Genomic DNA, 27,504 nt, shown 5'->3' on the forward strand with positions numbered 1-27,504 from the left:
TGGTGTCCAACAACATGTGCAAAATTACACATATCGAGATCGGTCCAGAGACGTTGCGTGCATAGTGCACATTATGTTTGGTTACAACAGGCTTAACACATTCTTACACCCCCAAAAAAACAAGAAACAAGAAACATTTCTAAATACATTTTTGAATAGAATCACGCTCTATTTTTCTTTTCAATGTTTTGTTGTAAACATTATATCATGTGGTGTACAAGCAACTAACTTTTCTAACCCTAAAAAAAGATGGACCAAAAAAGGGAATAATACTAACACTATGGTTAATTACAGTGGGGAAGGAAGAGGTGTCCATAGCATTGCATTTTTGCATAGGGATTTTGAAACAACTGACACACACTATCACCAACGTAGTAAACACCTGACTGAGAGCTTAAGGCAATGACTGATCACCCCCCACCCCGGGGGGGGGGGGTGGATTCGAACAAAACCCCCCGATGGATCGGTAAGGTTCTTCAAAACAGATTGAAGAACCATTCCAAGACAAAAAAAGAAGAGGATTCGATCTGACCAAGGCCCGCCGCCCACATTAGGTCCGGATTTCCTCTAGAATTCTCGACTGCATTCGACGGGGGCACGCGGGTAACGGGGGCGGTCCGTGCAGTAGTCATAAACCATGAACTTGCTCTTCACCCATTGGAGCTTGGATCGATCGAATGCATTGGAGGCCAAAGCATGGGAGCTGGCCAAGCAGGCCCTGGCCGAGGCTGAGGCCTTGCCGGGGATGCACGCGTCCGCACGGAAGTTGCGGTACGTGGCGACGAACGGGGCGTGCGACCAATCGATCTTGTCGAGGCCGCCACGAGTCGCCCAGCTGTCGCCGTTCCACACGCTGGAGAATACTCGCATCGGCTGGCGGTTGAGGTACGGCACGCCCGCGCCCGCATTGTTGGAGAAGACCCGGATGGGCAGTCCGTCCACCAGGAACACCACGCGTTTCCTGGTCCATGTCACGGAGTATGTGTGGAAGTCTGCGGTCGGATCGAACCATAGGTAGATCCGTTGCTCCCTGCCCCCGACCCCAGCGGAGAAGACGTTCGTCTGCAGAAGGTAGGGCTTCCCGCTTGTGTTGCCCAGGAACTCGAAGTCCAGCTCGTCGTGTTGGTTCGTCTCCGACGACATCTATGATACCATTATTCCACAGGGATTTTTCAGTTCGTTTCATGCAATTATGTGACTTATATATAGACAGAGACATGTCAATCTACAATTACATGGAGCATGAATCTTAGCCAGGCACACATGTATGTATGTAATTGCATTAACAAGCATTTTTTGGAGCATGCCGAATTGTTGAGTAGAATTCTGTGAGATTTAGTAAAAACCTGGCCCTAAACAACTAGCATTCTCATGAAATCACCCCCAAAATTCCAACGGACATACATATATGTATGTGTATGTCATTTGAAACATATCAGACACGCTTTTAAGCCAAAATGACTCGATTGTTAAGGATTTGCTTACATAGTAGGCCGTCACGGTGCCGGCGGAGTCGCCTGGGATGAGCTTGATCTGCATGTGGATCGCGCCGAACAAGTAGCTGTCCTTGGAAGCGAATCCAGAGCCTTCATGAAAAAAAAAAGAATGGACACAAAGAAAGGAGCTTGATGAGAGAGGCCATGGATGCAAAATTTGATTGGTAAAAAGGAGAGAAGAGAATGAACACAAGAAGAGTGATTGTGTCTATAAAGTACAATGATTTATGTGTAATGTGTGTGCAAATGCGGATTAAATACCTGTGTTTTGGTCGAGAAGGAGTTGGAGGGAGTCGCCGGAGCCAAGGAACTTGACATTGCGGGGCGCCCACGAGACCATGAAGTTGTCATTGAAATTGGAGGCGACGGGGGTGGAGGAGGAGGAGGCATGATGGGCAAGGAAGAGGAAGAGGAAGAGGAAGAGGAAGAGGAGGAAAGGAGGAAGGAGAGGAGAAGACATTGATCGTGACCAGAAGAGATTTTCGAGAGAAAAGAGTGTGGTTTTTAGTTGCAATTTGCACTTAGTAAGTAGTAAGTAGTAGTTAGTAGAGAAGGAAGTAGTGAGTGTGAGGATATTTTGTTGGTCTTTTTGTAAGGAAGGAAGGGTTTTGAGATTTTAGACTCAAATGTGTGTGTTTGTGTGTGTGTGCTCTTCTTCTCTTATATAGTCTTCTTCTTTTTCTTCTTTATGTGTTTATGTATGTATGTATGTATAGGGGAAACAGAGGACCACCCAGGTCGATGCCAGCTGGATTTTCTTAATTTGTGTCGCTTTTTTTTTTGTTTAAATTGAAAAAAAACACAAAAAACAGGTATGTATTAATTCGTTTTCCCGTTTCACACTTGCCCTGTGATTTTTATTACAGCTGCTTTCTGGACGCGGACAGGACGTGCTGACCTGGCACACGCTTACCTGACGTGGCGGCCCTATCATCGCCAGCTGGCTCCAGCCAATCCCCTTCCCCTCCCTTCATTCAATGGCGCTCACATTTTTCCTTTTATTGATTTTTTCTCCTTTATAATGTTTTATTTGTGAAGTGAATGAATGAATGAATTGGGGGGGAAATAAATAAATCGATCCGTTTCAACTCCTTTTTGTTTTTGGTTTTTGAAGTGAGACAACAAAACCCTCCTCCTTCCCTTCGGTTTTTGAAGTACTTTTAACTTTGATGCTTTCATTTGTGTATGTATGTGTGCACGCGCACACACACACACACACACACACACCCGGACGGGTTCTATGTCACACATGCCCTTGTCAATGTGATTGAATTATCGTGAAAGCGACACGGTCAAGCACCAAGTAAGTAGTTCACGTTTATTTGTCCTCCTCCTCGATGTACTGTGTGCCTTCGCCCAAATGCCCTTTGTCTTCTTTCTATTGGATTTGGACTTTTGGGCGCCCTTGCCCTAACACCAATAGCCTCCCCTGTTGTTTTTCTAGTGGTCCCCACATTTTTGGCCGTGCGTGACAGTGATGCACAGTAAAAATACCTTTTTGACTGTCACTTTGACGATTGCGTGACATCTTTTCTCCAATGCGCTAGTTACAACAAATGTTTGGGCCACATTCTGTCCACATAGCTTGCAAACCTTTTACAAAACCGTTTCGTTCATAGTTATTTTGAATGATCAATCTATCTTCCATTCTTTGAAAGCTTTTGCATATGATTTCTCGTGGACTACCGTCTTGGAAATCATCATTAGCTTTGTTATGGATTAACTTTGTAGGATTTCCTTAGAAACCATAATCGAATTGGTTGGACCATCTCTATATCATTGGCTCCGTTGGATTTCTCTTCAATATTTTGTTGGATCTTTGGTTGTATAGATTTGTTTAGAAAGTTCTCTATATCACACTATTGGATTTTCTCGAGAAGCTTATCTTGGAATATGTCCTCAAGATGATTATTTCGATTTCATCTCGAGGACATATTCCAAGATTTTGCTTCATTGGCTTATTTCAAATTCTCTAGAAACTTCTCCATTTTAATGTTCTATACAAGGGTTTGGGGATTTCATTCTAAACAAAAATTAATTTTAGGTCGCCACACAATTTTGTACTTCTATGATTAATCCTCATGGACTCCTTTGTGCATTCTCTTAGACCAAACAAAGTTGATGAATTGATTGAAAATCTACAAACTTCTAGAGTAAGAAGACAAATATTCTATTTCCATTTTATAGGCATTAGTTCAAAGGCCACTACATTCGTTTGCAAGCTCTACTAGGCTCTAGCAATACACATTAGAGACAATCGAATATGGTGAAGGTATAATTAAAATCATCAATTAATGAATAGAACACAATAAAATGGAGAAGATCACAAAAGAGAAAATACTCAAGTTTCTAAACAGAAACAATTACAACATAGTACACCTTCATAAACAAGTATTTCCAAAACCCATACATTGGATAAACGATAATCAACTAGCCATATTTCTACTTCCTTATTGGTGCCAATTGTGTGAGGGAATGTAATGACGACTTTTATAAGTTAAAATCACGAAGAAACAAACTAGGTGACATTTTCAATGAAACGTGTAGTATGGTATATTTCTATCGATAGCTTCGTGGAAAGGACTAGGATTTAATGAAAAGGAGTTTGACGTTGAGAAGAAGTATGGAAGGCCAAGGTTTGTAAGGGCTTTGAGAAAAGAAAAGTGAGGGAACCTTGAAGTATGTATTATAGACATAAATGTTGTATTATTTTAATGATTGATTTATTTTCATTATATTCCCTCGATATTTGCCTCGATGGTATGTTCCATGACTCCCATGTTCACTAAGGATGGGTCAAAGAGGTTTACAACATGTTTTAGCTTACATAAGACTGACTAGCTTTCAAAACCATATTAAAACGACTTCGATAAATGCAAAGTGGAATCCTTTGCGTCTATTGAGAAGAATGTTTTGAGATGAAGTGTGGTATTGCAAGCTTTATAATTGACCTTTGGTACATGGATCTCTAATACTCTCCAAAATCACATCAAACAATAATATTCGTGAGTCGTTTACATTCATATGGACAAGTAGCACATGTCGCCTAATACCGAGGATGCACAACTTGCTTATGAATACCAACATTAATCTAAAGTAATCATTTTCAGAGCTCCTCTGACACATGTTATGTAAGTTTGGTATACATTGATGGGTTTTTAAAAAATATCATCTTAACTGTTATTTGCAAACTCTCAAGAATGATGAAAAATATGGTGGAATAAACAATAATTAAAGAACTCTTGAGGAATAATTGGGCATTTGCACATGTTTAAATGTATGCTTGAAGCAAGTGATTCAAAAGTTCATGGACAATGATTCAAATTCCTTGAAAAGAGTCTACATGTACTATGTCCATTCTAGGTTATCCACAATCATGGATTCTTGTATGAGTCATGTTGTGGCATCCTTATCACTAACACAACCTATGAGCCATCGGTATCCTAAAAATTATTTGAAACGTGCGTCCTATAAGAAAGTACATAAAGATAAAAGTACAAGTTTTTAGAATGAATGCATTGTGTGTAATGATTTAGACCTCACAAAGGTTTTGTCTTTTGTGATCCTTTAGTTTTATTTTCCGAGTTATGTCCAGGCTTTACAGCCATCTTCATGGTCATGATTCATTATCGACTAAACTTGTGGAAAATGTGTATCATATCATATTTGTTTTGTCGCCTAGTTACTAGAATATATATTTCATCACCATATCACATGGTGTGGCATGGTCATGCCATTTATGGACAATGAATACTAAGAGTACAAAATCTTTTTTCTCTCTCGTAGAGTATGCTTTTAGATCATGTAAAAATTAGGTTAAATTTATAACACTGGCTATTTCTCATTATTTTGAGAGCTTTTGGTTACTTTTATGACCAATGGATTGCAAAATTTGCCTCATTTTATGAAAGCTAAAGGAAATACAACCAATATTCATGAAACATTAGTTGAATGTTGGGAGCATTCGAAAGATTAGCTGAAATTTCTACACTTCGAGGGTTTAATAATCCATAAAATTGCCCAACCATTTATATGTAGTAAGTTCAAAAGGTTCATTATTTTTACCAATTCAAGATGGAACATAAATGTAGCAATTAACTATTACCTCCTATTGTAAGAGGTACTTTTTAGTGCCTATCCAAATGGCATAGAGCACATGCCAGCTGATTGTGTAGTTAATTTTCTTGGGGCATTGGGCCAATGCCACTAGAGTATGAAGCTCTTTTTCTAAGGGCACAAGGGCAATGCCAATAGGTTACGTAATTACTTTTCTTAGGGCGCTGGGCAAGCTAGTAGATTGCATATTTACTTTTGCGAATTCTATCAGTTGTTTAATGGTTTGTGCCTTGTCTCCCAGCTAATATGTAATGATTTCTACTATTTAATGATTTTTTCACTCCATCCATCCTTCCCATGACATTAATGTGTGATGTAACGACTTCCAAGTTCTGCCATTTATTAATGTCTCTCTTTCCATCCTATTTCTTACCAATACATAGTCCATTGTGTCCCGTTGTTACATTACAATTCAAAATTTTTAAGACCCCATGCAATAAAAAGTATTTTGAAAGGTTAAATTTAGAGTTGCATTGCAATAACTTGTTTTGTGAAAAAGCTCTTTCATATCCTAGAATGGCAAAATAATATCAAGGCCGATTCCATGACAAGATTGTGCTAATTTCTTTGTATACAACCCCTTTCGAAAGGAATGTGCATCATAAGGAATGGACACTAGTACTAGTTCTCCCTTGCATGTTAGAGTAGAGTAGTTTCTTGCATGTATTGCACAACTTCTATTATTTCTCTCTTGTATATAAACGTGGGGTAAGTTTCTTGGTTGAGTTTCCTTTATTGCCATCATTTTGTCTTTGTCCACATTAACAACTAGCTTGCTAATTTGACAGGATGTTTCTAATAGAGTATTGCATAACATCAATAATATATGAGAATAATATTCGGTTCAATTGGGAAGGGAGATGTTACGACGTAGGATACCTCATTGGCCGACAATAGCTACAACATGGTTGACTTATAATGTTGATTCTACTTAATATGACAACATTTTGGAAATGGCTATGGGCTATGCAAATTCCAAAGAAGATTATTTTATTTAGATGGCTGATTGTTCATTATGCGGTTCCTGTTAGGGTTTGGATGTATTGTAAGGATGTAGATAAAATGTGTGATTTTTGTGGATTAGAGATGGAGTCTCTTCATCACCTATTATGGTCATGTATGGCGGCTAAATTGGTTTGGAAAAGGATATTACGTTTATTGCATGATGTATATGGCTCTAGAGTATATAAATGGGGAGCAATGATGTGGGCTACTATTAAGCGTAAGGTACAAGATTATGAACAAGAAAAGGTTACCTTTGCATTACATACAAGAGGTCGAAATGTTGAGGAAGTGTTCTGTGTATGGATAGTAATTCAATACAAAATGGGGTGGTTTGGGAGACTAATAGTTCCATAACGTTGTGGGTTTTGTGGACTAGTAGATGTTGAAGGATATTTCAGCAAATTCAATGGAATACTGTGGAGGTAATCAAGGAGATTTGGTTGACCTTGGTGCATACACTAAAAGGAGAGTATGACGCTATCAAGGGTGATTCAGATGTAGTCCTTCGAAAGAAAGAGGGTTTTAAGAAGACATGGGAAAGGATGAATGCATTTTACATGGTTAATTCTTGTATACGTTGGAGGTATCAGCCACCTCTCTAGGTATTTCCTCCACCGATATGAAACATGGGGATATGTTAACTGTTATTGAAACATGGATGGATTCATTGAAATAGGTGGAGGGGGATGCTCTTGTGTATGCATTCAGAAGAAGTCCGTTTCTTTTTATGTGATGGATGGTGTCATGAAGCATTGTTGATTTGCAAGCAACATGTGGAAGGTTATTAGATGCATATAAACTGTTCGAAGGGCTGAGATCCCTTAAAGTGGGTGTTGATCACATGGTTGTACATGACGGCATGTTTATACATGCTGGAATCATGGATCGAGACATACAAAATGACCTCTATACCATAATGCTTTGATTGAGTTTTACGTTGAATATGGAAAATAGAGGATGCTTGGTCATAATTTGTAAATGTGGGGGTATATTGGATGCATGTGATGACCCAAAGGTGGTATTGGGAGATGTTGAATATAAACATGATGAGGAAGATTGATTTGGTTTGAACATATGGCAAATCATGGTATGTTTCAACTATTGAAGAAGTGTTCAAACAAGTCTATCAAAAGAAAGATTCATGGCTAGCTAGTGTCTTACACAATACGGGTTGGGGAAGGATAATCATCTCCTTTCTATCATTTTGTATTTTGTAGCTGATATGGTTTTTTAAACTAATGGAAGGATATGTTTTAAAAATAATAAAACAACATCATTGACATATAGGAGTATAAAAATAAGTAGCTCAATGAGTTTTAGACCATCTAATCCTTCTTCCTTTGCAACCTTGTTTACTCTTTCTTCTAGTTTATTAGTGCATAGACCAAAGAGTGTGTGCGAGACTGGACACCCTTGTTGCTCAAGAAGTAATTTGAGAAACCATTTTCCATTTTCAATTAGAATCTAACTTACACTTATAATCATGCTACAATTGCCCTATATGGTCACTTCTACACACACACACACACACACACACACACACACACACACACACACACACACACATTGTAGACCTTGTGGAAGTATTTAGGAAATATTCTTGCATCTTAAAAGGATCACTAACTAGGATATTTTAACAAAGTTGGGATTCTAGTTTTCTACCATAACTTTGGAAAGTTGGCCTACTTCTTCAGTTGCCACATAAATGATAGTCTACTTCTTTGATCTTGAGGGATTGTATAAGGTGTTTGAAACCCTTGGCGTTAGAAGTATTTGTTGTAGTTACACCAAACACCCTCACATGTGCACAACAAAGTGAAGGTGAGAGCTACCAAACTAATTTTATGAAAGGGGGCCTAAGAATAGGTTGTGCACCCAAGGGCAAATTATATTATAATACAACATAACAAGGGAGATGAGGGCTAACAAACTATTGTAAAAAAGGAAACTCTAAAATAGGTTGTTAAAGTAGATGTAAAGTCTTGCGATTAATTAGAAACATTGACACATAAAACACATCAAATGGCAATTGACATTTGATGTTGCTATAATATGGGGGATAAAGTTCTCATGAGGTACAATATACTTGCTTACAAGCATCAACATTTCCAACATGGTCCTATTGCATAGATGGTACCATGTGATTGTCCGAGATGCTGAATAATGCTTAAAAAGGGTGCATTGCATTTAAGAAACATAAATATGTCCATCATATCCAAGGGGATGAATAACATTGATCCATTGATCAATGCAACCGTGACGAGGAAACCAGTTGATGGACATGTTTCACCCACATCTTCAATTGCACCAATACATTCAATCTTCAACATTTTTTTAGCATGAATATTACCCATACAACGTAATAAATCATAATGATCATTACTAACTTCTTCTTGGTCACTATGATGATGACAGCCATGACCCTCCTCTTCCATATTGTTATTATGGTTTTCCATAGTTGGAATAGATTCTATCATTAGTGTTAGAACATCTTTTCACTCTTGGATGAGGTTGGTTTACAATATACCTTGTCGTTAGCATCCTCTATTATCCAATCCTACATGATCTCCTCTCACTATTGTCCAATCCTATCAGTATTCTTTAAGCTCCACATCATCGTCATGAGATATTGGCACATGGCCAGACGCACCAATTATATACTTGGAAGCTGAATATCGACTCAATCTTATAGACCATATTAAAACATTTTGTGAACTTGACACGCTAATTTTGTTGCATACATATATCTCAACTAGGACGAGATCAATTGTTGTAAGTAAAGGTGCACTATAAGGTAGTAAATTTGCATTCTTGCAAAATGGGTAATATTACAACTCATTGCATTTCTCAAAAATTGGTAAATTACATTTCATTGATTTCTTATAACATGTGTTTGGCTTAGTTACCTTCTCGAATAAAATCGTAATCCTTGGAAGCACAAGCCAGTCCTCATTACGTGAACCCTTCATTCTTGTGAAGTTTTGATTGATGAAACGAAATTTACACTTCTAAACCGCTAGAAGTTTGGCGAGTTCATCCACAGGAAGACCCCCCATTGGAGGTACATCCAAAGTTGGTAACTGATAACTTCTCTTCTTTACCCCTCTCTTGTTGGGTCTATCAACATATCTTGATCGCCCAAAATATACTTGTACTTGTTCATCTCCTTGTTCCTTCCATTCTGTCTTTACTCGCAATTTCTTCAGTAATCTGTGCGTATATATAGGACCAGTTGGAGCTGTTTCAGCTAGTTTGGTTGCTTTATTTACAATTGATTCAGGATCCATGTCAACCTTATCAAGTTCAATTGCCATCCCACATTCAATCGCATGATCCCATAGAGATTCTATATAAACCTTTGTGTTCTCATCTTGAATTTGACCAGCTCTTTCAATACCTTTGCCATCACCTTGTGCATCCACCTTACATAAAGAAAGCTCAGATGATATGCATGATTCTGTTAAAACCAGATCATCTGTACAAAGAACAGATTTTTCCTTTGATTGAGATGAGGGCCTCTCTGGCATTGAATCATCCGTGTCCTGATTAGCAGATTCATTATTGGTCGTACTGACTTTTCCTCTGCCTTTCCACATCAGAATATGTTCCTTTCGAAAAGATAGCAATACACAAGGTACTAGATCCTACACAACAAATATTGGATATCAGAATTTCTTTTTATCCACAAATATGAGATGAGAATAGGCAAAATCAGCAGCTACATACTGTAGTGAGAACTTACTTTTAGTTTTGCTCCAATTTTCTTATAGTCAGTTGGCTTTAAACCTTGACAATCAATGCGCACCAAGTCATCCAATTTGAACGCATTTCTCACATCCTCGACTAGAGTCGAGTATAATCTATTTTTACCTGAAAATAGACATAACAATACCCTATATGTATATTGAAGTCCCAAGGATGGCATAAGAAGAAACTTTTTAAAATGCAGGTTCAATTAGCACTATAAAAACTTGCCGAAGGCCTACCAATTAGGTCTTCACCCAACCATTTGAATACCATCGAAATGAATCTTATAAGTAGTATTGAGTTCAGTCCAACAAGTCTTTGCTTCAACTTTTCAAACATTTTTGTAATTCTTTTTTCCAGATACCCTATTTCTTAATTTATTTTATCCTATCTTTCCACCATGTTTCAAGGATGCAGAATTAGACGATGTTTCAGATTTTGAGCACATAATTGCCAATTTCTATTTTCAGAGGAAACTTCGAACTTTGTATCCTCTATACTATTCTCATCGAAAACTTAAGGTGTCTCAATATCATCTTAAACATGATATTGCTTCCAAGGTACAAAAAATAGAGCATGATACTCAAACCTGTGTCACCAAAAGCCCTTGTCTTTGATTGAACACATCACAAGCCACTGACAGGAAGTGCCACTAATAGGTCCAATTCAATAAGATCAAGGAACGAAATCATGATGGAAATGAAGTATAGGTATGCGTGTTTGCATGCATATGTGCATGTGGATCTTGGTGTGGTTTTATGCCATCTTCTGGACATATGTTTAGAATGACAAAACCTAGCATGTTAGCAATAACACAATCAACATAAAATTTGCATGTCAACATAAGATCAACATGCACCTATTTTGTAGACTGGTTCAACTTTCCTCCCCAGCACTCGCAACTTATATGCTTCCTCTTTTGTAAGTTCCTCTGGAGCATCCTGAATGAGCTTAGGATAGATCGGGCTGGCTGGTTTCCAAAGCATAAGAGGAATTTTAGGACGGTCTTTGTAGTTGTAGTTGCGTCCACGAAAAAGGTACAAGACACCTCCAGTCCTATAGATAATCTTTCCCCCTGTTTTATCCTGTGTAGACATGTACAGATTAAACTCAACCAGGGATGCTTTGAACATCTACAAGTTCAATACAAGTGTTTATAAAAAAATATGTGAAGGGTACAATCAATAATACCATCCAAGTTATGAAACCGGACAGTAGAAGATAATCATTTAGGCATTGTATGCATTTCACTCAATATGTGAGTTGATGGTTAACATGACAGTGAGATGGCCCACAGGACTTCATTCAAACATGCAACTCCAAAAAATATATCTTCAATCACATATAGCCTTAACTCTCATTGTTATTCTAACTTTTTATTCATTGTTATTGTACTTCAATTGTGGATTTTTTTTTTAAAATGCTAAGTGTACATATTGATGCTGGCTTTTTGTTTTTATCTACTTCTTTGGTGCTAAAATTTAAGTATACCACAAACTTTATCATGCACATCCAGAACAAATCCTTATACCAAACGCATAACCTCATAAAAGAATCAACGAACTAAGTTTCTCACACATTCAAACAGGAGGGGCAGAATCTAGCCCATTATAGCATATAACAAAAAGAGAATAAATGTGAATAAGGAATTGTGAATAGGAAAAGAAAATTAACCTCAATCTGAAAACAAATATTGTCCATGTCCACCGTTGGTACACCTTTGCACTTGATTTTGCAAACTCTTCTTCTTTTCCAATGACAATGGATTGTATCCAGCATATTATGAGTTAGCCCATCCCTACCTGCAATCAACCTCCGCTTAATAACTATCCATGATAAGGAAACAGTGTAGTTCCTTATCATATTTATCCATAACCTGCTGTGATTTCTATTTGTTTCCAAGGGGAACAATTTTTTTCTTGCCTCTCATCTGATAATATTTATTTCCCCAAAATACCTCATTGTTTAACCCATCCATAAGATGTCTTTCAGTACATATCGATGACACATCATCATGAAAATGGTTTCTAGGATAAAGAGAAGTTAGATCATGGTAATTCTTTCTCTCCATAGTTTAACATATAGTTTCCTTCAATTGTACAGATAACCATCACTTTCTGTCAATCTAATTATCATTATTGATGTCTACTCAGGCTAATTCTATTTTGGTTCACACGTTTTGCCTTTTCTATCAATCATTTTACCTCTTTGTCCAAAGATGAAAATATTTATTGCCTGAAATGAATTGAATATACATTTGCCATGTTTCCGCTAACAATTCATAAACCATAGCTAAAAGTGAACTTAACTTTACCATGTTTGGGTTATTCAATAACTAAAATTCCTATTGATAAAGTTGTTAAAGTCACAAGAAACCTAATGGGTTCATATGGTTATACACTTGCCTCAAGCTTCAAGTCAGCAAATATTTAGATACAAAACTTGTATATTTTCATGTCTATATTGAGAAATAAAGATTGTTTATCCCACAACCTATATTTATAAAAACTCATATAGCACACAGTTAAATACATTTCTTCTGAGAAAGGTCTAAGATGATACCAAGATTTAGTTGACGATTCTCACGCTGACATTTTTCAACTAGATAGACAATGTCCTCTTTTGATAAAGGATCTCCCAAAATCTCTTCTCTTGTTTTTGCTGGCCTAGGGCCTTGACCTTCGTTAAAAGGACCAGGATCTTGAACAAACTTCACTCCCTTTTTATTTTTTGGAGGAGGATTGAAAGAATCAAACTCTGGCACTTTCTTTTTGGTAGGATTTGGGGGTTTGCCACCTGTCCATGGTCTAGGTATTGAAATGGGTCCAAATGGTGAATATGGGCGTTCCCGATAGCCTAATATTGGTGCTTTTGGGATCTCTGTATAGCTATATCGAAATTCAAAAGGGAGATCTGGTATATTGTGTTGTTGCCATGTTGGTTTCATGTCGCTTGAACTAGTTGGCATGTGAGTCTCATGAGGAACTTCAGAGTTCTTCTCATCAATATGAATATCAGATGATCTTCGTCTTTCTTGTCTTGGTACTAAGTCATCATCTATAGTACATGAATATGTGGCAGACGCATTTTCTTCATCACCTGAAGTGCTCCATGGTGTCAAAGAGCCATTCTCTTCATCGTCTGAGTCGGTCCAGTTAAAATTGTTAATACCCTCCTCTATCTCAGCATGGTTCTCTATTTGTGCATCTATTTTCCATTTTCCCATATTATCTTTGAACTCCTGCAATCCATATTTTTCATTATTTATTTTCTTATTCTCCAATGTAGAATCCACGTTGGCACTATTCAAAACTTCTTTTTTTCCTTTATATGCATCAAAATTGGATAGATCCTTATTCCTTCCAGGAACCCTTGTTTCTCTTTGAGCCATCCTTTCTTGTAGTTCATACTTCTCATCATCTACCTTATTCTTTGGCATAGTTTTCACATTCATTGGACTTCGTTTTCCTTTATATGCATCAGGATTCATCAAACTACCATTTCCTCTTTTGGATGCATCAAAACTAGATCGATTTGATTTTCTTCCAAGAACCCTTTTTCTTCCTATAGGCAGTTGTGGTTTCAAATTACTAGAATAAAAGTATTTCTTATCCGCATCCCAGGGCACATTAGGAGAGTTTGCAAACAAATTCAAAAGGAATGGTTTTGATTCTACTAAATCATTCTTTTCCTCCTTTGTATCCACATCAGAAAACTTCTTTCTCGGATCGATACCCTTATTTCTCAAACCAATCTTCTGTCTCTCTTTGTTCTTGAGAGAAATCAACATCTCCTCGAGCTTCGACGTGAAGGCTGATCCTTTCTGATCTTGAATTAAGGCAACTTTAGGATGAATCTCTCCTTGAGCTGAAGGGATCCATCTTTTTCTATCCGAGACGGAAACGGTATGAGAAGCAGAAGAGGAAGGAGATTGGGATACTCTGTTTTTAAGCCTTTCTTCAGGGCATGGCATTGTTCCACCGCCACGACTCTGATCATCTTCGTCATGGAGGATGCAGACCGGAGAGTGGAGTTTGAATGCAAAAGCTCGGTGAGTGGGCTTAGCGAGGGCGTGATGGTTGAGGAAGCTAGAGGAGGATAGGGATGCCAAACTCTCCATCAATCAGATCACAAAACAGAAACAGAAACAGAAACAGAAACAGAAACAGAGATATGGTGTGCACTGTGAACTCTCCGAGCTTCTTTCTTTTTGGTTCGGTTCGGTTCGGTTCGGTTCGGTCTGGTTCAGTATTGTCTATTTGAAAGATATGTGTGAGTTCTCTCTCCTAAGTATTAAGGAGGAGAAATCTTGCCCCTTTTCACCCTTTTCTGAATGCACACTTTAGAATCATCTAAGTCTCCTCCTCATCTTCTTCTATCTATTCCGCTTTTGGGTGTGTCTTGGTCTTTGCTCGATCTTGTCTCATATGTTTGTTCAATCCACCAATATCAAAATCAATGCCTGTTTTTACGACAATTTTGCGGATTGCCAGAAATAATGTTATATTAATTTATTTTTAACAACCCTACAAGGCTTATTATTTTCAATCTAAAATACTAGTCATATGCAAAATGTATGCAAGAAACATGATGATGATGATAATGATGTAATTTGTGGGGAACAAGCCTTTATTATGTACAAAGCTTTAATTGTTAATAAGAAAGGAACCCTTTAGCTTCCCAACTTTCATCAAAAGGGTGCCTTGAGTGACTATGGGGCTACCTTTTGGTCATTCTCTCGTCATTGCATCCCTTAATATCCACTTTCCTCCATATAGCTTTTCTTTGCTAATTAATCGAAATATACATGATTTTATTTAATAAATAGTTTTTACTTAAAATCGAGACACCTCGTATGTTTCTTATATAGTAATTGTCTCTTTAATTAAGACTAACATGTTTTTTAGGAACTGGAATGTTCAAGGGATTCCTAACCATTTCTTGAGGATTTTTCGGGGGTCATATTTGGAATAGGACAATTACTTAAAGAATTATAGTTTTTCAATGGTTGTTGGTTTTGTGTAGTGTCCCGATTGGATAAGTCACACTTAGGCAAGTTATCCAATTTGTTAATCACGATTCACAAGAATCTAGTCAGGGTTATTTTTGGGAGAGTACAATGGCAAAAAAGTTTTGTAATAAAAACTCTCAATATAAAAATAATGCGCACACGTGTTTGTGCCTCCTTCTCGATGGACATTTTGACTATGAAACTTAAATTACCACGCTCGTCTATATGTTATCATACATTCTTGTGAATTGCCCTGTGTTCAATGTGTGACAAGTAATCGATATGCATCATTCACCGAGGTTTCATTGCATACCTTGCATATATTCATATTTGGGTGATGATGTCATGATGCCACCACAACACCTAACTTGCGTGAGTAAGTCAAAGAAGTGTTAAGGTTCATGGGGGTGGTGAGTGGATATGTTACGGCATTTTTACCTTGTATCGGGGCCAACAATGAAGGCAAATATTTGCAATGTAACATTCTAAATTTGTAATTTTAGCATGTTGTCACATCATTCATCCTTAGTGCCTCTAGTAATTTATCCTTGATGATCTAGAGAGAGACAGAATGTTAAGAAAGAATCATCAAGCTATGCAAAGAATAAAAGAGATTTGCAGATGAAGGATATTGGAAAAGATATTTATTACGTGTAAAGTTGGTTAGTTACACAACAAAGGAAAAAATCACACTATGCAGAATATCGTGCATAAAAGCCGGTCGGTTGTAGACTAGAGCGGAGGGAATTAGATAACATATTGCAATAAGGTATTGTTCGGTTTCCCACGCTTTGGCAGAGCAAGTGATAAATCATGTGGCACGAGTCATTTGATCAATTTCTTTTCTCCCTTTCCCTTATCAATGAATGAAAGGCGGGCTAATCGTGGGGACAGAGCTGAAGTATGTATATCATTTGGCCATGACTTATTAGTCCTTCATAGCCACACTTGGTGCTCTAGAAACCATATACGTATACATATATATATAATATACATACATACATACATACATACATACATACATACATACATACATACATACATACATATATATATATATATAGATAGATAGATAGATAGTGTGTTTGAGTGTTGAACAAAAAAGAGCAATTTACCTTTTGACCTTTAGTCTAAGATATTTTGAACGTCAAGCCCCTATTGTTGACCTGACCTTTTTGACCTATACTCTGTTTCCATTGACCGATGACCTTCTTCCTTATATGTACATACATATACAATGGAGAGATTGACTGAAACAGATATGCAGATAGATTGACTCTGAGAGAGAGATAGAGAGAGAGAGCTCAGAGAGAGTGTGCTGTGTTTGTGTTTGTGTTTGTGTTTGCGTGTCTCAAAACGCAAAGAATCAAGCTTCCCATGGTTTCTTCCCTCCCCTGCTTCCTCACCATGTCGCTTCTCCTTCTCCTACCACTGCTTCTTCTTCAGCAGGTGCTGGGCTCCCTACCCCCCCTTCGTTTCAATCCTTCCACAGGACAATTCAAAATCTTGCAGGTGAGGACTCAGCACCTCAGAATGCCCTGATTCTGATCATTTCTTTGATTCTCATCCCCACTTTGTTCCGTGTATCTTGGCATCCGTTTGGATGCATCTATCTATCTATCATTTGTTTCATATGCCCCTCCTGATGCTTGTATGTATGTATGCATGCATGCATGATTTCTGTCTTTATGCCTATACTCCTTATATATGCATGTCTATCTCAGGTTGCAGATATGCACTATGCAAACGGGGCTTCTACACCATGCGAGGATGTCACGGAATCTCAGATGCATACATGCTCAGATCTCAACACGACAGTGTTCCTTCGTCGTATGATCGCCGCTGAGAAGCCTGATTTGATCGTCTTCACAGGTAAAGCATGTGGTTTTTGACTTCACATATATGCCATTGCCAACTGCAGGCTCCTATATCTATTGTTATGCTGTATATATAGTGGATTGTTTATGTCCATTTTATATTGCAAATCAGTTCAGCTTGGGTCCATTATATGGCACATCATGGTTTCTCATCTCCATTTTTCTGTCTGCCATTATTTGCTTCATTTTTTGATGCATAAAATTGATTTCTTAGATTGTTAATCTCGTTGCACATCATTTGGTTCTTATATTGCTCATCGTGTTTTCTATTTCCGTTATGGCTGCGCACTATATTGCATATCATGTCTTCTTATCTCCATCTTGTCTCATGTTATTTCTTCTGATGTTGCATCTCATGGCTGGACATATGTCTGTGATGTTGCATCTCATGTTTTTTCTTGACATGCCCATAATGTCCCAATCATGTCTTTCTTATACCCAGCATGTTGCATATGATTATGTCCATCCGTTTTGTGTAAGTTTTAACCAAAAACCATCCCTACAGGAGACAACATCTTTGGCAGTGATTGTCATGATGCTGCAGCTTCTCAAGTGGCAGCTTTTGCTCCTGCAGTGGATGCCGGGATCCCATGGGCAGCCATTCTCGGAAATCATGACCAAGAAGGAAACCTCAGTCGCCACCAGCTGATGGAACACATAGTGTCCATGAATCACTCACGAGCTCGGGTCAATCCATATCCTCGTTACACCATTGATGGATTTGGTAACTATAACCTCGAGGTGAAAGGCGTTGAAGGATCTTCATTAGCTAACAAGAGTGTTCTCAACCTCTTTTACTTGGATAGTGGTGACTATTCCACTGTTGTGAACGTTTCTGGCTATGGTTGGATTAAGCCTAGCCAACAAGTCTGGTTCTTGGAAACCTCATCCAAATTGAAGGTAAAATATCTACAAAAAGAGTTGGTTTTAATTTGAAGTTTAATGCAGTGTGGGCATAGCTAAGTGGTATGAACTTTGAAATGAAGATGTCCTGATTGTTTTTATCCCTCATATGAAAGGCAATGCTTTTAAATGGATTGTCAACATCGATTCACAGCATTTTTCGTTTTCTCTTTAAAATGAATGCAGTCATGAATGGGGAACTGTTTTAACATTCGGTAGTAAGGTCTACACACTGACAATTTGCACATATGATTTGTATTTGAAATTAGAATGGGCCCTTATAGTTAATCCCAATATGGTTTTCCCACATGATTCATACTTGAGATTAGGTATGGGCTTAGTTTGGTTTGGTTTCTTGGCTTCGAAACCAATCCATTCATACATAACAAAAACTAAACCAAATGAGTGCAGTCATGAATGGAGAACTGTTTTAACATTCGATTGTAGTCACTATGTGCAATCAAATGGCTGACCACAATATATATGCAATCATAGCCATTTCATTTTTTGTGCTATGGTAGGAAGGAGAGGAATTTGGAATCAATGAATGGAAGAATTGTTTTACCATTATTGTCTTTGTTTTGGTTACTACATGCAATCATCAAAACTTAATTTCGCAACATTGCAATTTCGTGGAAAAGGTAACAATTTGCTAAAGGTGTGATTGATTAAATGGATGGATGGCAGGCTGAATACAAGAGCAAACCAGCAGCGCAAAACACTGCGGCTCCTGGACTCACGTTTTTCCACATCCCCATACCAGAGTTCAGTTATTTCGACAAATCCAACAGGGTGGGAGTGAGACAAGAACCTATTAGTTCATCATTGTGGAACTCTGGATTTTTTTCATCAATGCTCGACGATGGCGATGTGAAGGCGGCATTTGTGGGTCATGATCATGTCAATGATTTTTGTGGTGAGCTCGAGGGTTTGAGTCTATGCTATGGTGGAGGTTTCGGTTACCATGCCTACGGGCTGGCAGGATGGTCGAGAAGAGCTCGGATAATTGTAGCTTCTTTGGGGAGGGAGAATGATGGTACATGGGGAGGTGTTAATGAAATAAGGACTTGGAAGAGGTTGGACGACAATGTCTTTAGCACGATCAACCAAGAGGTCTTATGGTCTACATAAAATAAAATTTCCGTTATGATGTGGGATACGAGAGGTGAGGAAGTATCATTCACTCTACAATATGGAAGAAGCATTCCACTATCACAATTTACCAGAATAAAAGCTACGTAGATTGGCATCACAATTAACAATAAAAACTGAATCTTCACCTTAATCTTTATGGAATAAAGACTGCCCTTAACTCCAAGCTTATATTGGAACAAAAAGCATGGTATTGGACCATATTTGGTTCGTAGATACGAGCCCACAATGTGGCATATCCTTTTTGAGCATATTATTATGAAAAAATCTGAAGTCTACATACAACGTGCAAAAATAAAAGAACAATGATTGCTAGTCAAATCATAGTTTAGAGGAATGATGTTGTCACCATCGTGCTCGACCAAGGAAAAATAGATGCATTTGTGTAGATAAAGGGACATTACATTATGCTTATATATTAACTTTATCCCGTTTTTTGTATAAGAAATTTTGGCTTTTGCAATTGTGAAGCACGAAATGGGTTTCTCAAGTAGTTGAGCGATTCCAAAAGTGATAAGAGATTTAGTGTTTAGATAAGTCTAAAGGACATGACAATATTATGGATAGGGTTTGTTTATGTATATCCATGTATTCATTCTTAGTAGCCCAAACACACACATATAAATGCACCACACTAGCATATTTGCAAGCAATAAATCTTTTTATGTCCTCTTGATATTAGGAAATTTGGACGTTTTGATCAAATATATTTGCATTTTGATTGGACGTTATACATGCATTAGACAAAGAAATCTTATGTTTATACATCATATTACATATTCCATAGCTCATCAAATTTGATCGAGGTGTTACACAAATGAAATGTGTTACATTTAAACTTTGTATGACTCCTTAGCTTGAAGAAATACATAAAGAAGTGAAAAGATTGAAGTATACATCTTGTCACATTTTGTCATCAATAATGCTTTGACCATTTTTTGATCTAAAAACCTATGCTTGGTAGTATCTTTAAAAACTCATTTTCGTGAAGCTTGTAATACAAGTGGGAAAACTCTACAAGAGGGAAGGAGATCCCACTAACTTGCAAGTCTCAACTACACATGTTGGGATAATAAATTTGACCTTGTGTGAAAAATTGGCTAAACCATACTAAATTCACAAAGCTTTGGTGAAATGATAGGATTGTTTAGAAGGGATTAGTAAATGAGTATACTAACAAGGGATTGTGGGTGCGTGAGCACACAAGTGTGATTGCATCATGATGGCCAATGAAGCAAATAGTAGACTATTAGCATGACATGCTATAACTAAAGTTCATGATTAGGAGGCAATTTTTACATCTACTTTCTTGGCGATCTAATACTACTAGTTTAATTATATGTATGTTGATATACACACCGATTCCCTTATGGACAATGATATTCTACCAACACATCAGTCAATCTACCTTAGCCTACCAAATTTCATCTTTACAATTATATTCCACCAACACACCAGTCAATCTTTACAATGTGCAAGTTAACTTTTCCAAAACATGGCATCCACAAATAATCAATCTACTCATCTATTCCAATCAAAGCATGATATTTATGATGTCGTTCTTTGATCCTTTTCAAAGTGCTTAATATATAATACAACTCCTTTACACTCTTCAAAGCATGAAATTGCTCGTGCCGTATCTCTTTTATTCTTTTTCATGCAAGGATTTTAAGGTAAAAAGTTTAAACTATTCTTTTTATTGCTGAATCAATGAATTGCACATTTTCTTATGTTGCTTTGTAAAGGTGATTTGCTGTTTGATTTCTATGTAATACTATTTTGATGATTGACAACCAATATATATATATATCTCCATAATGTTATATAAAATCTGGCTTGAGTCATATAGGAGACCGTGGCATGACTTACAATGGCATTCATTCACATGCATCACATGTTGGCCATTAACAATATCGATTAATGTACTCTTCTTTTGGCACATAGGATTTACTTTCAGCCTCATTGAATAAGACATAAATCAAGGAATCACTTCTTTTGATCAAGGACAAATCTTGGAAGATGGTTGGCTAAGAAGGCTCTAGAACATTGTCAAAAGGTGGGAGGAGTTTGAATTTCTCACGGTGTAAAAAATATTCGTCGACAACTTCACGCGCAAGGATCACATAATTTTGAGCACCCTTTACGTGTGCGTGCTTCATTCCCTGTTAAATATCAGTAACCGACAACGGTCACTAGGTGGGGGGGGTTCCCAAATCATGTCTCTGAGAGTAGGCAACCATCGTGAGAGCAAAAGGAAGGTCAGCCAACGCTGGTTCGAAATGAACAACCATGAGGATGTACATGGAACAGTGCCAACGTTGGGATGGGGGGGTGTGAGTCAGACAAGGGTTGGGGAGTGTACCAGATCATGACCACTGTGGTTAAGCGCCCATACGTAAAGATTGAGGTTGTCTCATGGGTATAATACATACATACATACATACATACATAGGTAGATAGATAGATAGATAGATAGATAGATAGATAGATACATACACACACACACACACACACACATACATACATACATACATACATACATACATACATACATACATACATATAGGCATGGGATTTCCTATGTGTTTGGCCTTATGGCCGGCCGGCCATGTTTATTGGGCAGAGTTGGGCTATGGTGTCTTTTCCTTTTTTTTGTGTCTTATTTGTTTTTGTTTTAAGACTAGGAACAGAGAACTCAGCAGAAGAAGAACAAATTTTTGCGTATCATCAATCATCAGCAAATCATCCATCAATCAAACAATTCATCCTTTTCTTTCTTTCTTTCTCGTAAGAATGCGAGCTACAGTCATGATAAGAAGCTCTGCTGCAGCTCTCTTCCGCCATCGACCTTCTTCACTCTCTTCTTCTTCTTCTTCTTCTTCTTCTTCAAAGGTTTGTATACCTTCCCCCTTCAGTCAATTCCTCCTCCTCCTCCTCCTCCTCTCCCTTCTTCTTTCACCATTTGTTGATCATGTTTTCTCCACTCTCCCCTTTTGTTTCTTTTGGCAGACCTTCGTTCCCCTCGCCCAATGGTCTTGCAAGGTTTCTCCCTCGTCAGCGACCTTGGATTTCTACTGTATTAAGGCTAGGTCTTTCCCCATTACGTCTACCAGGAACTCCTTTACCTTCATTTCAGCTAGAGTTCCTTTGGCAACATCTCAGAAAAGTTTTCTCGTCTCTGCATTCTCAACTGATTCAGTTCAGAACTCCACTAAAGAAACAATGTCTGATCCTGTTGTCTCACCGCAATGGCTCCTCTCACGTCTCAATGATCCCAATATTAAGGTAATTCTCTGTTTGGAAATGTTCTATAATGCGTCAAATTAACTGCTAATCAACATACTTTTTGATTAGAGAAAATATAAAATTTACTGGTAAGTTTTGGTGAAAGGCAAATGCACCATGCTAAAGCCCCATGAAAAGCACATTCTTTTAAACGATCAGAATTTTGCTCCGTTTCTGAATACGAACGAGTTTTCATCAAGTTAGCATCTCTGGATCAGATATTTTACCTTGTTGTCCATTTATACGGTACTAGGCTGGTCCTATACTATGTAAGGTTAGTTTTCACTTGATTGATTAACTTATAGATATGTATATGTATGTATGTATATGTGTGTGGGTGATTACTTTCTTGCAAAACTTGAGCCAAGTATAGAATACTTGCCTATGTTCCATGAAAGTAGAAAATTATTTGGACCTTTGAAAGGTACTATGCTACTTCATGTTCTGCATGTTTACTGTTTGGATGTGGCCAATCTTCGATGCCATGGTTTAATTTCTGTGAAGACACGCACACTATTTAATTCTTTGTATGATAACCCACTCAAGGCGATTGGTATGTTGCACATATTGTTGATATCAAGATATGGTTTTATGGTTTTATAAAATGACTGTATGATTCCCTGAGCTTATCAAAGGGGGCCATTTGCATTTCGTTTCTTATGAAGCATATTTGTGTAGTCAATTTTCTGGACTTATAGTTGCTCAATTTGCAGATTTTGGATGCATCATGGTATATGCCAGCTGACAAGAGAAACCCTTTTCAAGAATACAAGGTTTCACTTGGCATTTGGCATTTGTTTCTGTTTTGCATATGGAATAATATAGAAGAGTAGACCAATTTTTTCTACGGTCTTTACAGGAATGCCGAATCCCTGGTGCATTATTTTTTGATGTTGATGGTGTAGTGGATCCAACATCTGATGTAAGCATGTTGTAATTAAACTTTCGTATCATCGCAAACTTGCATGATGATAAAATCTGGATGCATCTATCTTAATATTTGATTTGGTTCTATGATGGCTGGTGGTAAGAGTACTCAAGTCTTATTTCTGTATTTCCTATTCAAAGACATTTAACATGCTATTTGTGTCATAGTGATTTGACCTCTACAAAGATATTTTATAGATACTTCTGTTCTTACCCTATTTGCGTCCAGAATTAATCCTTTCAACTTATCTAATTCTATCTACTAATTGGCAGTTGCCCCACATGCTTCCATCTGAATCTGCTTTTGCTGCTGCTGTCTCCTCCTTGGGAATCAATAACAGTGATACAGTAGTTGTTTATGATGGCAAAGGGATCTTCAGTGCAGCGCGTGTTTGGTGGTAAAATGCTTAACTATTTATATTTTGCTATATCTAAGTTCTTTGGTGCTCTTTCTTTCGCTCCTAACCTCTTTCATAACAACTTCACAAAAATCTCATATGAGTTGGCTTAAACGAGGTAACTAGTTTTCTTTGGTGTTGTTGTGTTCTCTTCTGATTCGTTTTGTATTCTGTGTATGATTTTCTTTGTCTACCCTGCTAGCAACATCTGGCCTGGCAAGACAAATGCAAACAATAGTGAGAAAAATGTCTATTTCTTCGTATGTGTCAATATTGACGTGAAACTACGTTGATGCATTTATCTCAAGCATAGCTTTCCTTATATGCTATCACAACACTCCATTCACTGATCCTTTTCTAACTAAGCTGTGTGACCAGTCCAAGTATCAGAGTTTCAGTAGTTGCTGGATCAAATGTGAATCTCATTAGCTCATCAGATTCCTTATATATATATATATATAATGTAGTTTGTTTTTTCAAGGGACTTAAAAAGTCAAATTATGAACATGCTATGCAGAAAAAGAAGTTTATTATTACATTTATTTTGTTCATTAGCAGTATCAATGCTCAACCATTACTTTATGCTTATGTAGGATGTTTCGCACTTTTGGCCATGAGAATGTTCTAGTCTTAGATGGGGGCCTTCCTAAGTGGCGCGCTTTTGGTTTCAATTTGGATGTTGTCATTCCTGATGACTTGGTGGAAAGGATCAAAAGAGCATCCGAAGTTGTAAAGGATGTTTACAAAGGACAACAGGTCTGACTATGATGCTTGTATATTGTCACTGATAAATCACAATAGTATCATCATTGGTGTTGTTATAAGTCAATATGAAATGTTTGATGTGGCTTCATGTTGTGCAGGTTGAAACAGGAAATTTCAAAGCATCGTTGCAGTCTGAGCTTGTTTGGTCAGCAGATCAGGTAAGCATTAATTTAATTTTAAATACAAGCAGGCAGAGAAAGTTTTCCTATTGATGTTGTTTGTTTTGCCCTCATTCTCAAGGTGAAACACAATATAGAGCATAAACAACGGGTGCTTATAGATGCTCGCAGCAAGGCCAGGTTAGATTTTAAACAAAAATTATTTTTCTTCAGGTTCATATGCTAACTAGAAGGTGGATATTTATGCTTAGATCATAGCATGAAATCATGTTTCTGACATTGGTTTTATGCATGAGAATATTTTAAATTTTCTTAGTGCTAGAGCTGTTTCAAATACCCAACTTTTCCCATTGATGATGTCCAGTTTTTTAGGTATGAGGAGGAGAAGCCATCATGGACATCACAAGATTATAGAATACCCAGTTTAGACACTTGATGGTGGCTACTTGTTTGTAGACCATGATGGTTACAATGTGCCATTGATGGATTAATGTTCTCACCTACCAATGGGTTGGATTAGGGGTCTCACGTACTGTTGGTTGGATCAAGATTCTCACCTACCACTGGTTGGATTAGAGGTTCTCACCTTCTGTGGGTTGGATTAGGGTTTTGACCTGTTACGGCTGGCCAAAACAGCTATACACCTATTCTTCAAAGCAATAAATAAATAAATAAATAAATATGTATTGTCTTAAAATCACTAGTTTAAGTGTTTTCAAGTATGGCCAAAACATCTATACCCCTATTCTTCAAGGCAATAAATAAATAAATATGTATTGTCTTAAAAGCACTAGTTTAAGTGTTATTCTGTACACTTTGCCTATTCCCACCATTAAATCCCATGAACTCTTCTTTGTTTTCATTTCTGCTGGCATGTGCCTCCTACACTGTCTGTAAAAAACTGATTTTCTGAAGACTGAATGAAACTGTATACTCAGCGAACTCCTTTAGACTTAACATGTTTGGATACAATCTGTCATCATCAGGTTTGATGGTGTAGCTCCAGAACCACGACAAGGTATCAGAGGAGGTCATGTTCCTGGCAGTATATGTGTACCCTTCACCGAGGTAAGGTATTTCAGGTTTTTTGGATTCAGGAACTTGTTTTACTTATTCTCTTTTGTATTCACCTTGTAATTAGGTGCTTAAAGATGGCACGACATTACTGGAGGCTTCAGAACTGAGGCAAAAATTTGAAGCAGCAGGTATAGTCACTTTTAAAAATAATGAAATTTCTATTTGAAAATTTAGTTGAACCACACATGTATGAACCCAAGGGCTTCTGAAGGCAAGTATAATATTTATCTTATGATTATCATTTTTATTTGGTTCTTAATTTACTTCGTGTAATCGTTGCCACACATTACCTTATCTTTCTGTGGAAAGAGGAACAGAGTCTATTGTAGAGCTTTGTAATGCAGTATTCCATAACTCAAGGAATTGTTAATGGAGCTTATATGTAGATATTTCTGTGCAGGGGTAGGACATATAGTATTTAGATGGAGTTTTTGAAAGAAGAAACTGTCTTGAGGCAGTAGGATATATGGTTGTTAAGTTTCAGAATCTGAGACAGGAAACCTGTATGAGATAGTCGTGGAAACATAACCTCAGTACCTGTAGAATAGGTATGTACCAAGTTATGATGTACATCTCAAGGTGGGGTTTGCATTCGTGGATCTGCTGACCATTTTTCAACGTGTATTAGTTTCAGATTGTCATCGATCATATTCAGGTTTACATTACCCTTGTTGGGAAGACTGATACTTGTACGTTAATCTATTATAGGTTTTAACTCCCCCTGAGGTGTAGTGTATACTATTTTTTGACTTCACTGGAACAACTTGTGTACCGTAAAATGATTCTCACTTCATCAGAACATTTTTGTTAGTCTTGACCAATGAAGTGTAATTGCCAGCATATCAGAACAACCGTACATCTAGCATTAACTTTATAGTAATCATGATGTTTTTTTTTCCAGGTCTCTCTCTCTCCAAGCCTATAGTAGCATCATGTGGCACTGGAGTGACCGCATGCGTCCTTGCATTGGTGAGATTCCACTATTTTACATCAAATTTGATCTTGGAAGGTGTTACTGTTGATAACTTGATAATTGATGTATTGTTTATCTCATATTCTTTACTTCATTTTTTATTAATTACATCATATTTATATTATATATATCCATCCATCCATCTATCTATCTCCAATTCCTTCCTTTTGTCCAAGAAATTATCAATATCTCATATCCTTTACTTCATTTTTTATTGAGGGGTTTTCAGGCACTTCATCGACTGGGAAAAGAAGATATTTCTGTATATGATGGTTCCTGGACAGAATGGGGAGGGCTTCCAGATACTCCTGTCGCTACTAGTTCTGGATAATAGACGGATATTATGAAAAAGTAAATTCCCAACACATGCATGGGAGCTTCTATATTGAACTTCCATAGAAGAATAATGTAATGTGGCAAAATTTTTCTTTTTTGAGTAGAGATCCTGACTCCCTACCACAAGATAATGCCAATAAAATAGAGTAGCTATATTATCTAGAACCTAAATATAAGCATCAATGCTGGTTGTGAGACTCCTGCAATAAATGTACTATATTCAAATGTATCTAAAATAGAATGTCCCAATAGAGCAATCAAAATTACCAAATATTTTTAAGGTTTCAAATATATATCCACATTATATTTGATAAAAT

At 37.4% G+C, this 27,504-nt stretch overlaps 4 protein-coding genes and 1 long non-coding RNA gene across 5 annotated transcripts; 2 read left to right on the plus strand and 3 right to left on the minus strand.

Moving 5' to 3' along the window:
• Window positions 1-255: 255 nt before the first annotated feature.
• LOC147858222 (xyloglucan endotransglucosylase protein 34-like) lies at window positions 256-2,122 on the minus strand. Its single transcript, XM_087327890.1, has 3 exons — window positions 1,758-2,122; window positions 1,486-1,586; window positions 256-1,143 (listed from the first exon to the last, which is right to left on the minus strand). The coding sequence occupies exons 1-3, from the start codon at window positions 1,954-1,956 to the stop codon at window positions 568-570; spliced, it is 876 nt and encodes a 291-aa protein (XP_087184016.1). The 5' UTR covers window positions 1,957-2,122; the 3' UTR covers window positions 256-567.
• A 7,283-nt stretch (window positions 2,123-9,405) lies between these two features.
• On the minus strand, window positions 9,406-14,510 carry LOC147858223 (CRS2-associated factor 2, chloroplastic-like). The gene is made up of 5 exons (XM_087327880.1): window positions 12,927-14,510; window positions 12,039-12,166; window positions 11,224-11,449; window positions 10,360-10,487; window positions 9,406-10,261 (listed from the first exon to the last, which is right to left on the minus strand). Exons 1-5 carry the CDS (start codon window positions 14,482-14,484, stop codon window positions 9,626-9,628), a joined length of 2,676 nt encoding a protein of 891 aa, XP_087184006.1. The 5' UTR covers window positions 14,485-14,510; the 3' UTR covers window positions 9,406-9,625.
• Window positions 14,511-16,678: 2,168 nt separating this feature from the next.
• Window positions 16,679-19,370, plus strand: PAP29 (purple acid phosphatase 29). The gene is made up of 4 exons (XM_087327889.1): window positions 16,679-16,887; window positions 17,100-17,247; window positions 17,758-18,152; window positions 18,843-19,370. The coding sequence occupies exons 1-4, from the start codon at window positions 16,753-16,755 to the stop codon at window positions 19,284-19,286; spliced, it is 1,122 nt and encodes a 373-aa protein (XP_087184015.1). The 5' UTR covers window positions 16,679-16,752; the 3' UTR covers window positions 19,287-19,370.
• On the minus strand, window positions 18,913-19,696 carry LOC147858225 (uncharacterized). Its single transcript, XR_015530532.1, has 2 exons — window positions 19,425-19,696; window positions 18,913-19,389 (listed from the first exon to the last, which is right to left on the minus strand). It is a non-coding gene; the product is annotated as an uncharacterized LOC147858225 (long non-coding RNA).
• Window positions 19,697-22,095: 2,399 nt separating this feature from the next.
• Window positions 22,096-27,282, plus strand: LOC147858226 (thiosulfate/3-mercaptopyruvate sulfurtransferase 2-like). Its single transcript, XM_087327888.1, has 12 exons — window positions 22,096-22,199; window positions 22,317-22,592; window positions 23,306-23,365; window positions 23,452-23,514; window positions 23,793-23,917; window positions 24,511-24,673; window positions 24,781-24,840; window positions 24,923-24,981; window positions 25,788-25,869; window positions 25,943-26,006; window positions 26,780-26,847; window positions 27,081-27,282. Exons 1-12 carry the CDS (start codon window positions 22,101-22,103, stop codon window positions 27,180-27,182), a joined length of 1,221 nt encoding a protein of 406 aa, XP_087184014.1. The 5' UTR covers window positions 22,096-22,100; the 3' UTR covers window positions 27,183-27,282.
• The last annotated feature ends 222 nt before the right edge of the window (window positions 27,283-27,504 follow it).

The sequence above is a fragment of the Azolla caroliniana genome, unplaced genomic scaffold, assembly GCF_043228905.1.
Source record: "Azolla caroliniana isolate FFs.n. ecotype wild unplaced genomic scaffold, voAzoCaro1.0.p SCAF_11, whole genome shotgun sequence".
Taxonomy (NCBI): Eukaryota; Viridiplantae; Streptophyta; class Polypodiopsida; order Salviniales; family Salviniaceae; genus Azolla; species Azolla caroliniana.

Bases quoted from the DNA above. Each gene is read 5' to 3' on its own strand.
- LOC147858223 (XM_087327880.1), bottom strand. From the start codon at position 14,484: ATGGAGAGTTTGGCATCCCTATCCTCCTCTAGCTTCCTCAACCATCAC. The intron at 12,167-12,926 runs GTATCATCTTAG...GGTTGATTGCAG, and splicing joins GAATCGTCAACTAAATCTTG to GTAGGGATGGGCTAACTCAT. The intron at 10,262-10,359 runs GTAAGTTCTCAC...TTTGTTGTGTAG, and splicing joins AAATTGGAGCAAAACTAAAA to GATCTAGTACCTTGTGTATT.
- LOC147858226 (XM_087327888.1), top strand. From the start codon at position 22,101: ATGCGAGCTACAGTCATGATAAGAAGCTCTGCTGCAGCTCTCTTCCGC. The intron at 22,200-22,316 runs GTTTGTATACCT...TTCTTTTGGCAG, and splicing joins CTTCTTCTTCTTCTTCAAAG to ACCTTCGTTCCCCTCGCCCA. The intron at 23,918-24,510 runs GTAAAATGCTTA...ATGCTTATGTAG, and splicing joins AGTGCAGCGCGTGTTTGGTG to GATGTTTCGCACTTTTGGCC.
- LOC147858222 (XM_087327890.1), bottom strand. From the start codon at position 1,956: ATGTCTTCTCCTCTCCTTCCTCCTTTCCTCCTCTTCCTCTTCCTCTTC. The intron at 1,587-1,757 runs GTATTTAATCCG...TTTTTCATGAAG, and splicing joins CCTTCTCGACCAAAACACAG to GCTCTGGATTCGCTTCCAAG. The intron at 1,144-1,485 runs GTAAGCAAATCC...ATGGTATCATAG, and splicing joins GCACCGTGACGGCCTACTAT to ATGTCGTCGGAGACGAACCA.
- PAP29 (XM_087327889.1), top strand. From the start codon at position 16,753: ATGGTTTCTTCCCTCCCCTGCTTCCTCACCATGTCGCTTCTCCTTCTC. The intron at 16,888-17,099 runs GTGAGGACTCAG...TGTCTATCTCAG, and splicing joins GACAATTCAAAATCTTGCAG to GTTGCAGATATGCACTATGC. The intron at 17,248-17,757 runs GTAAAGCATGTG...CCATCCCTACAG, and splicing joins TGATTTGATCGTCTTCACAG to GAGACAACATCTTTGGCAGT.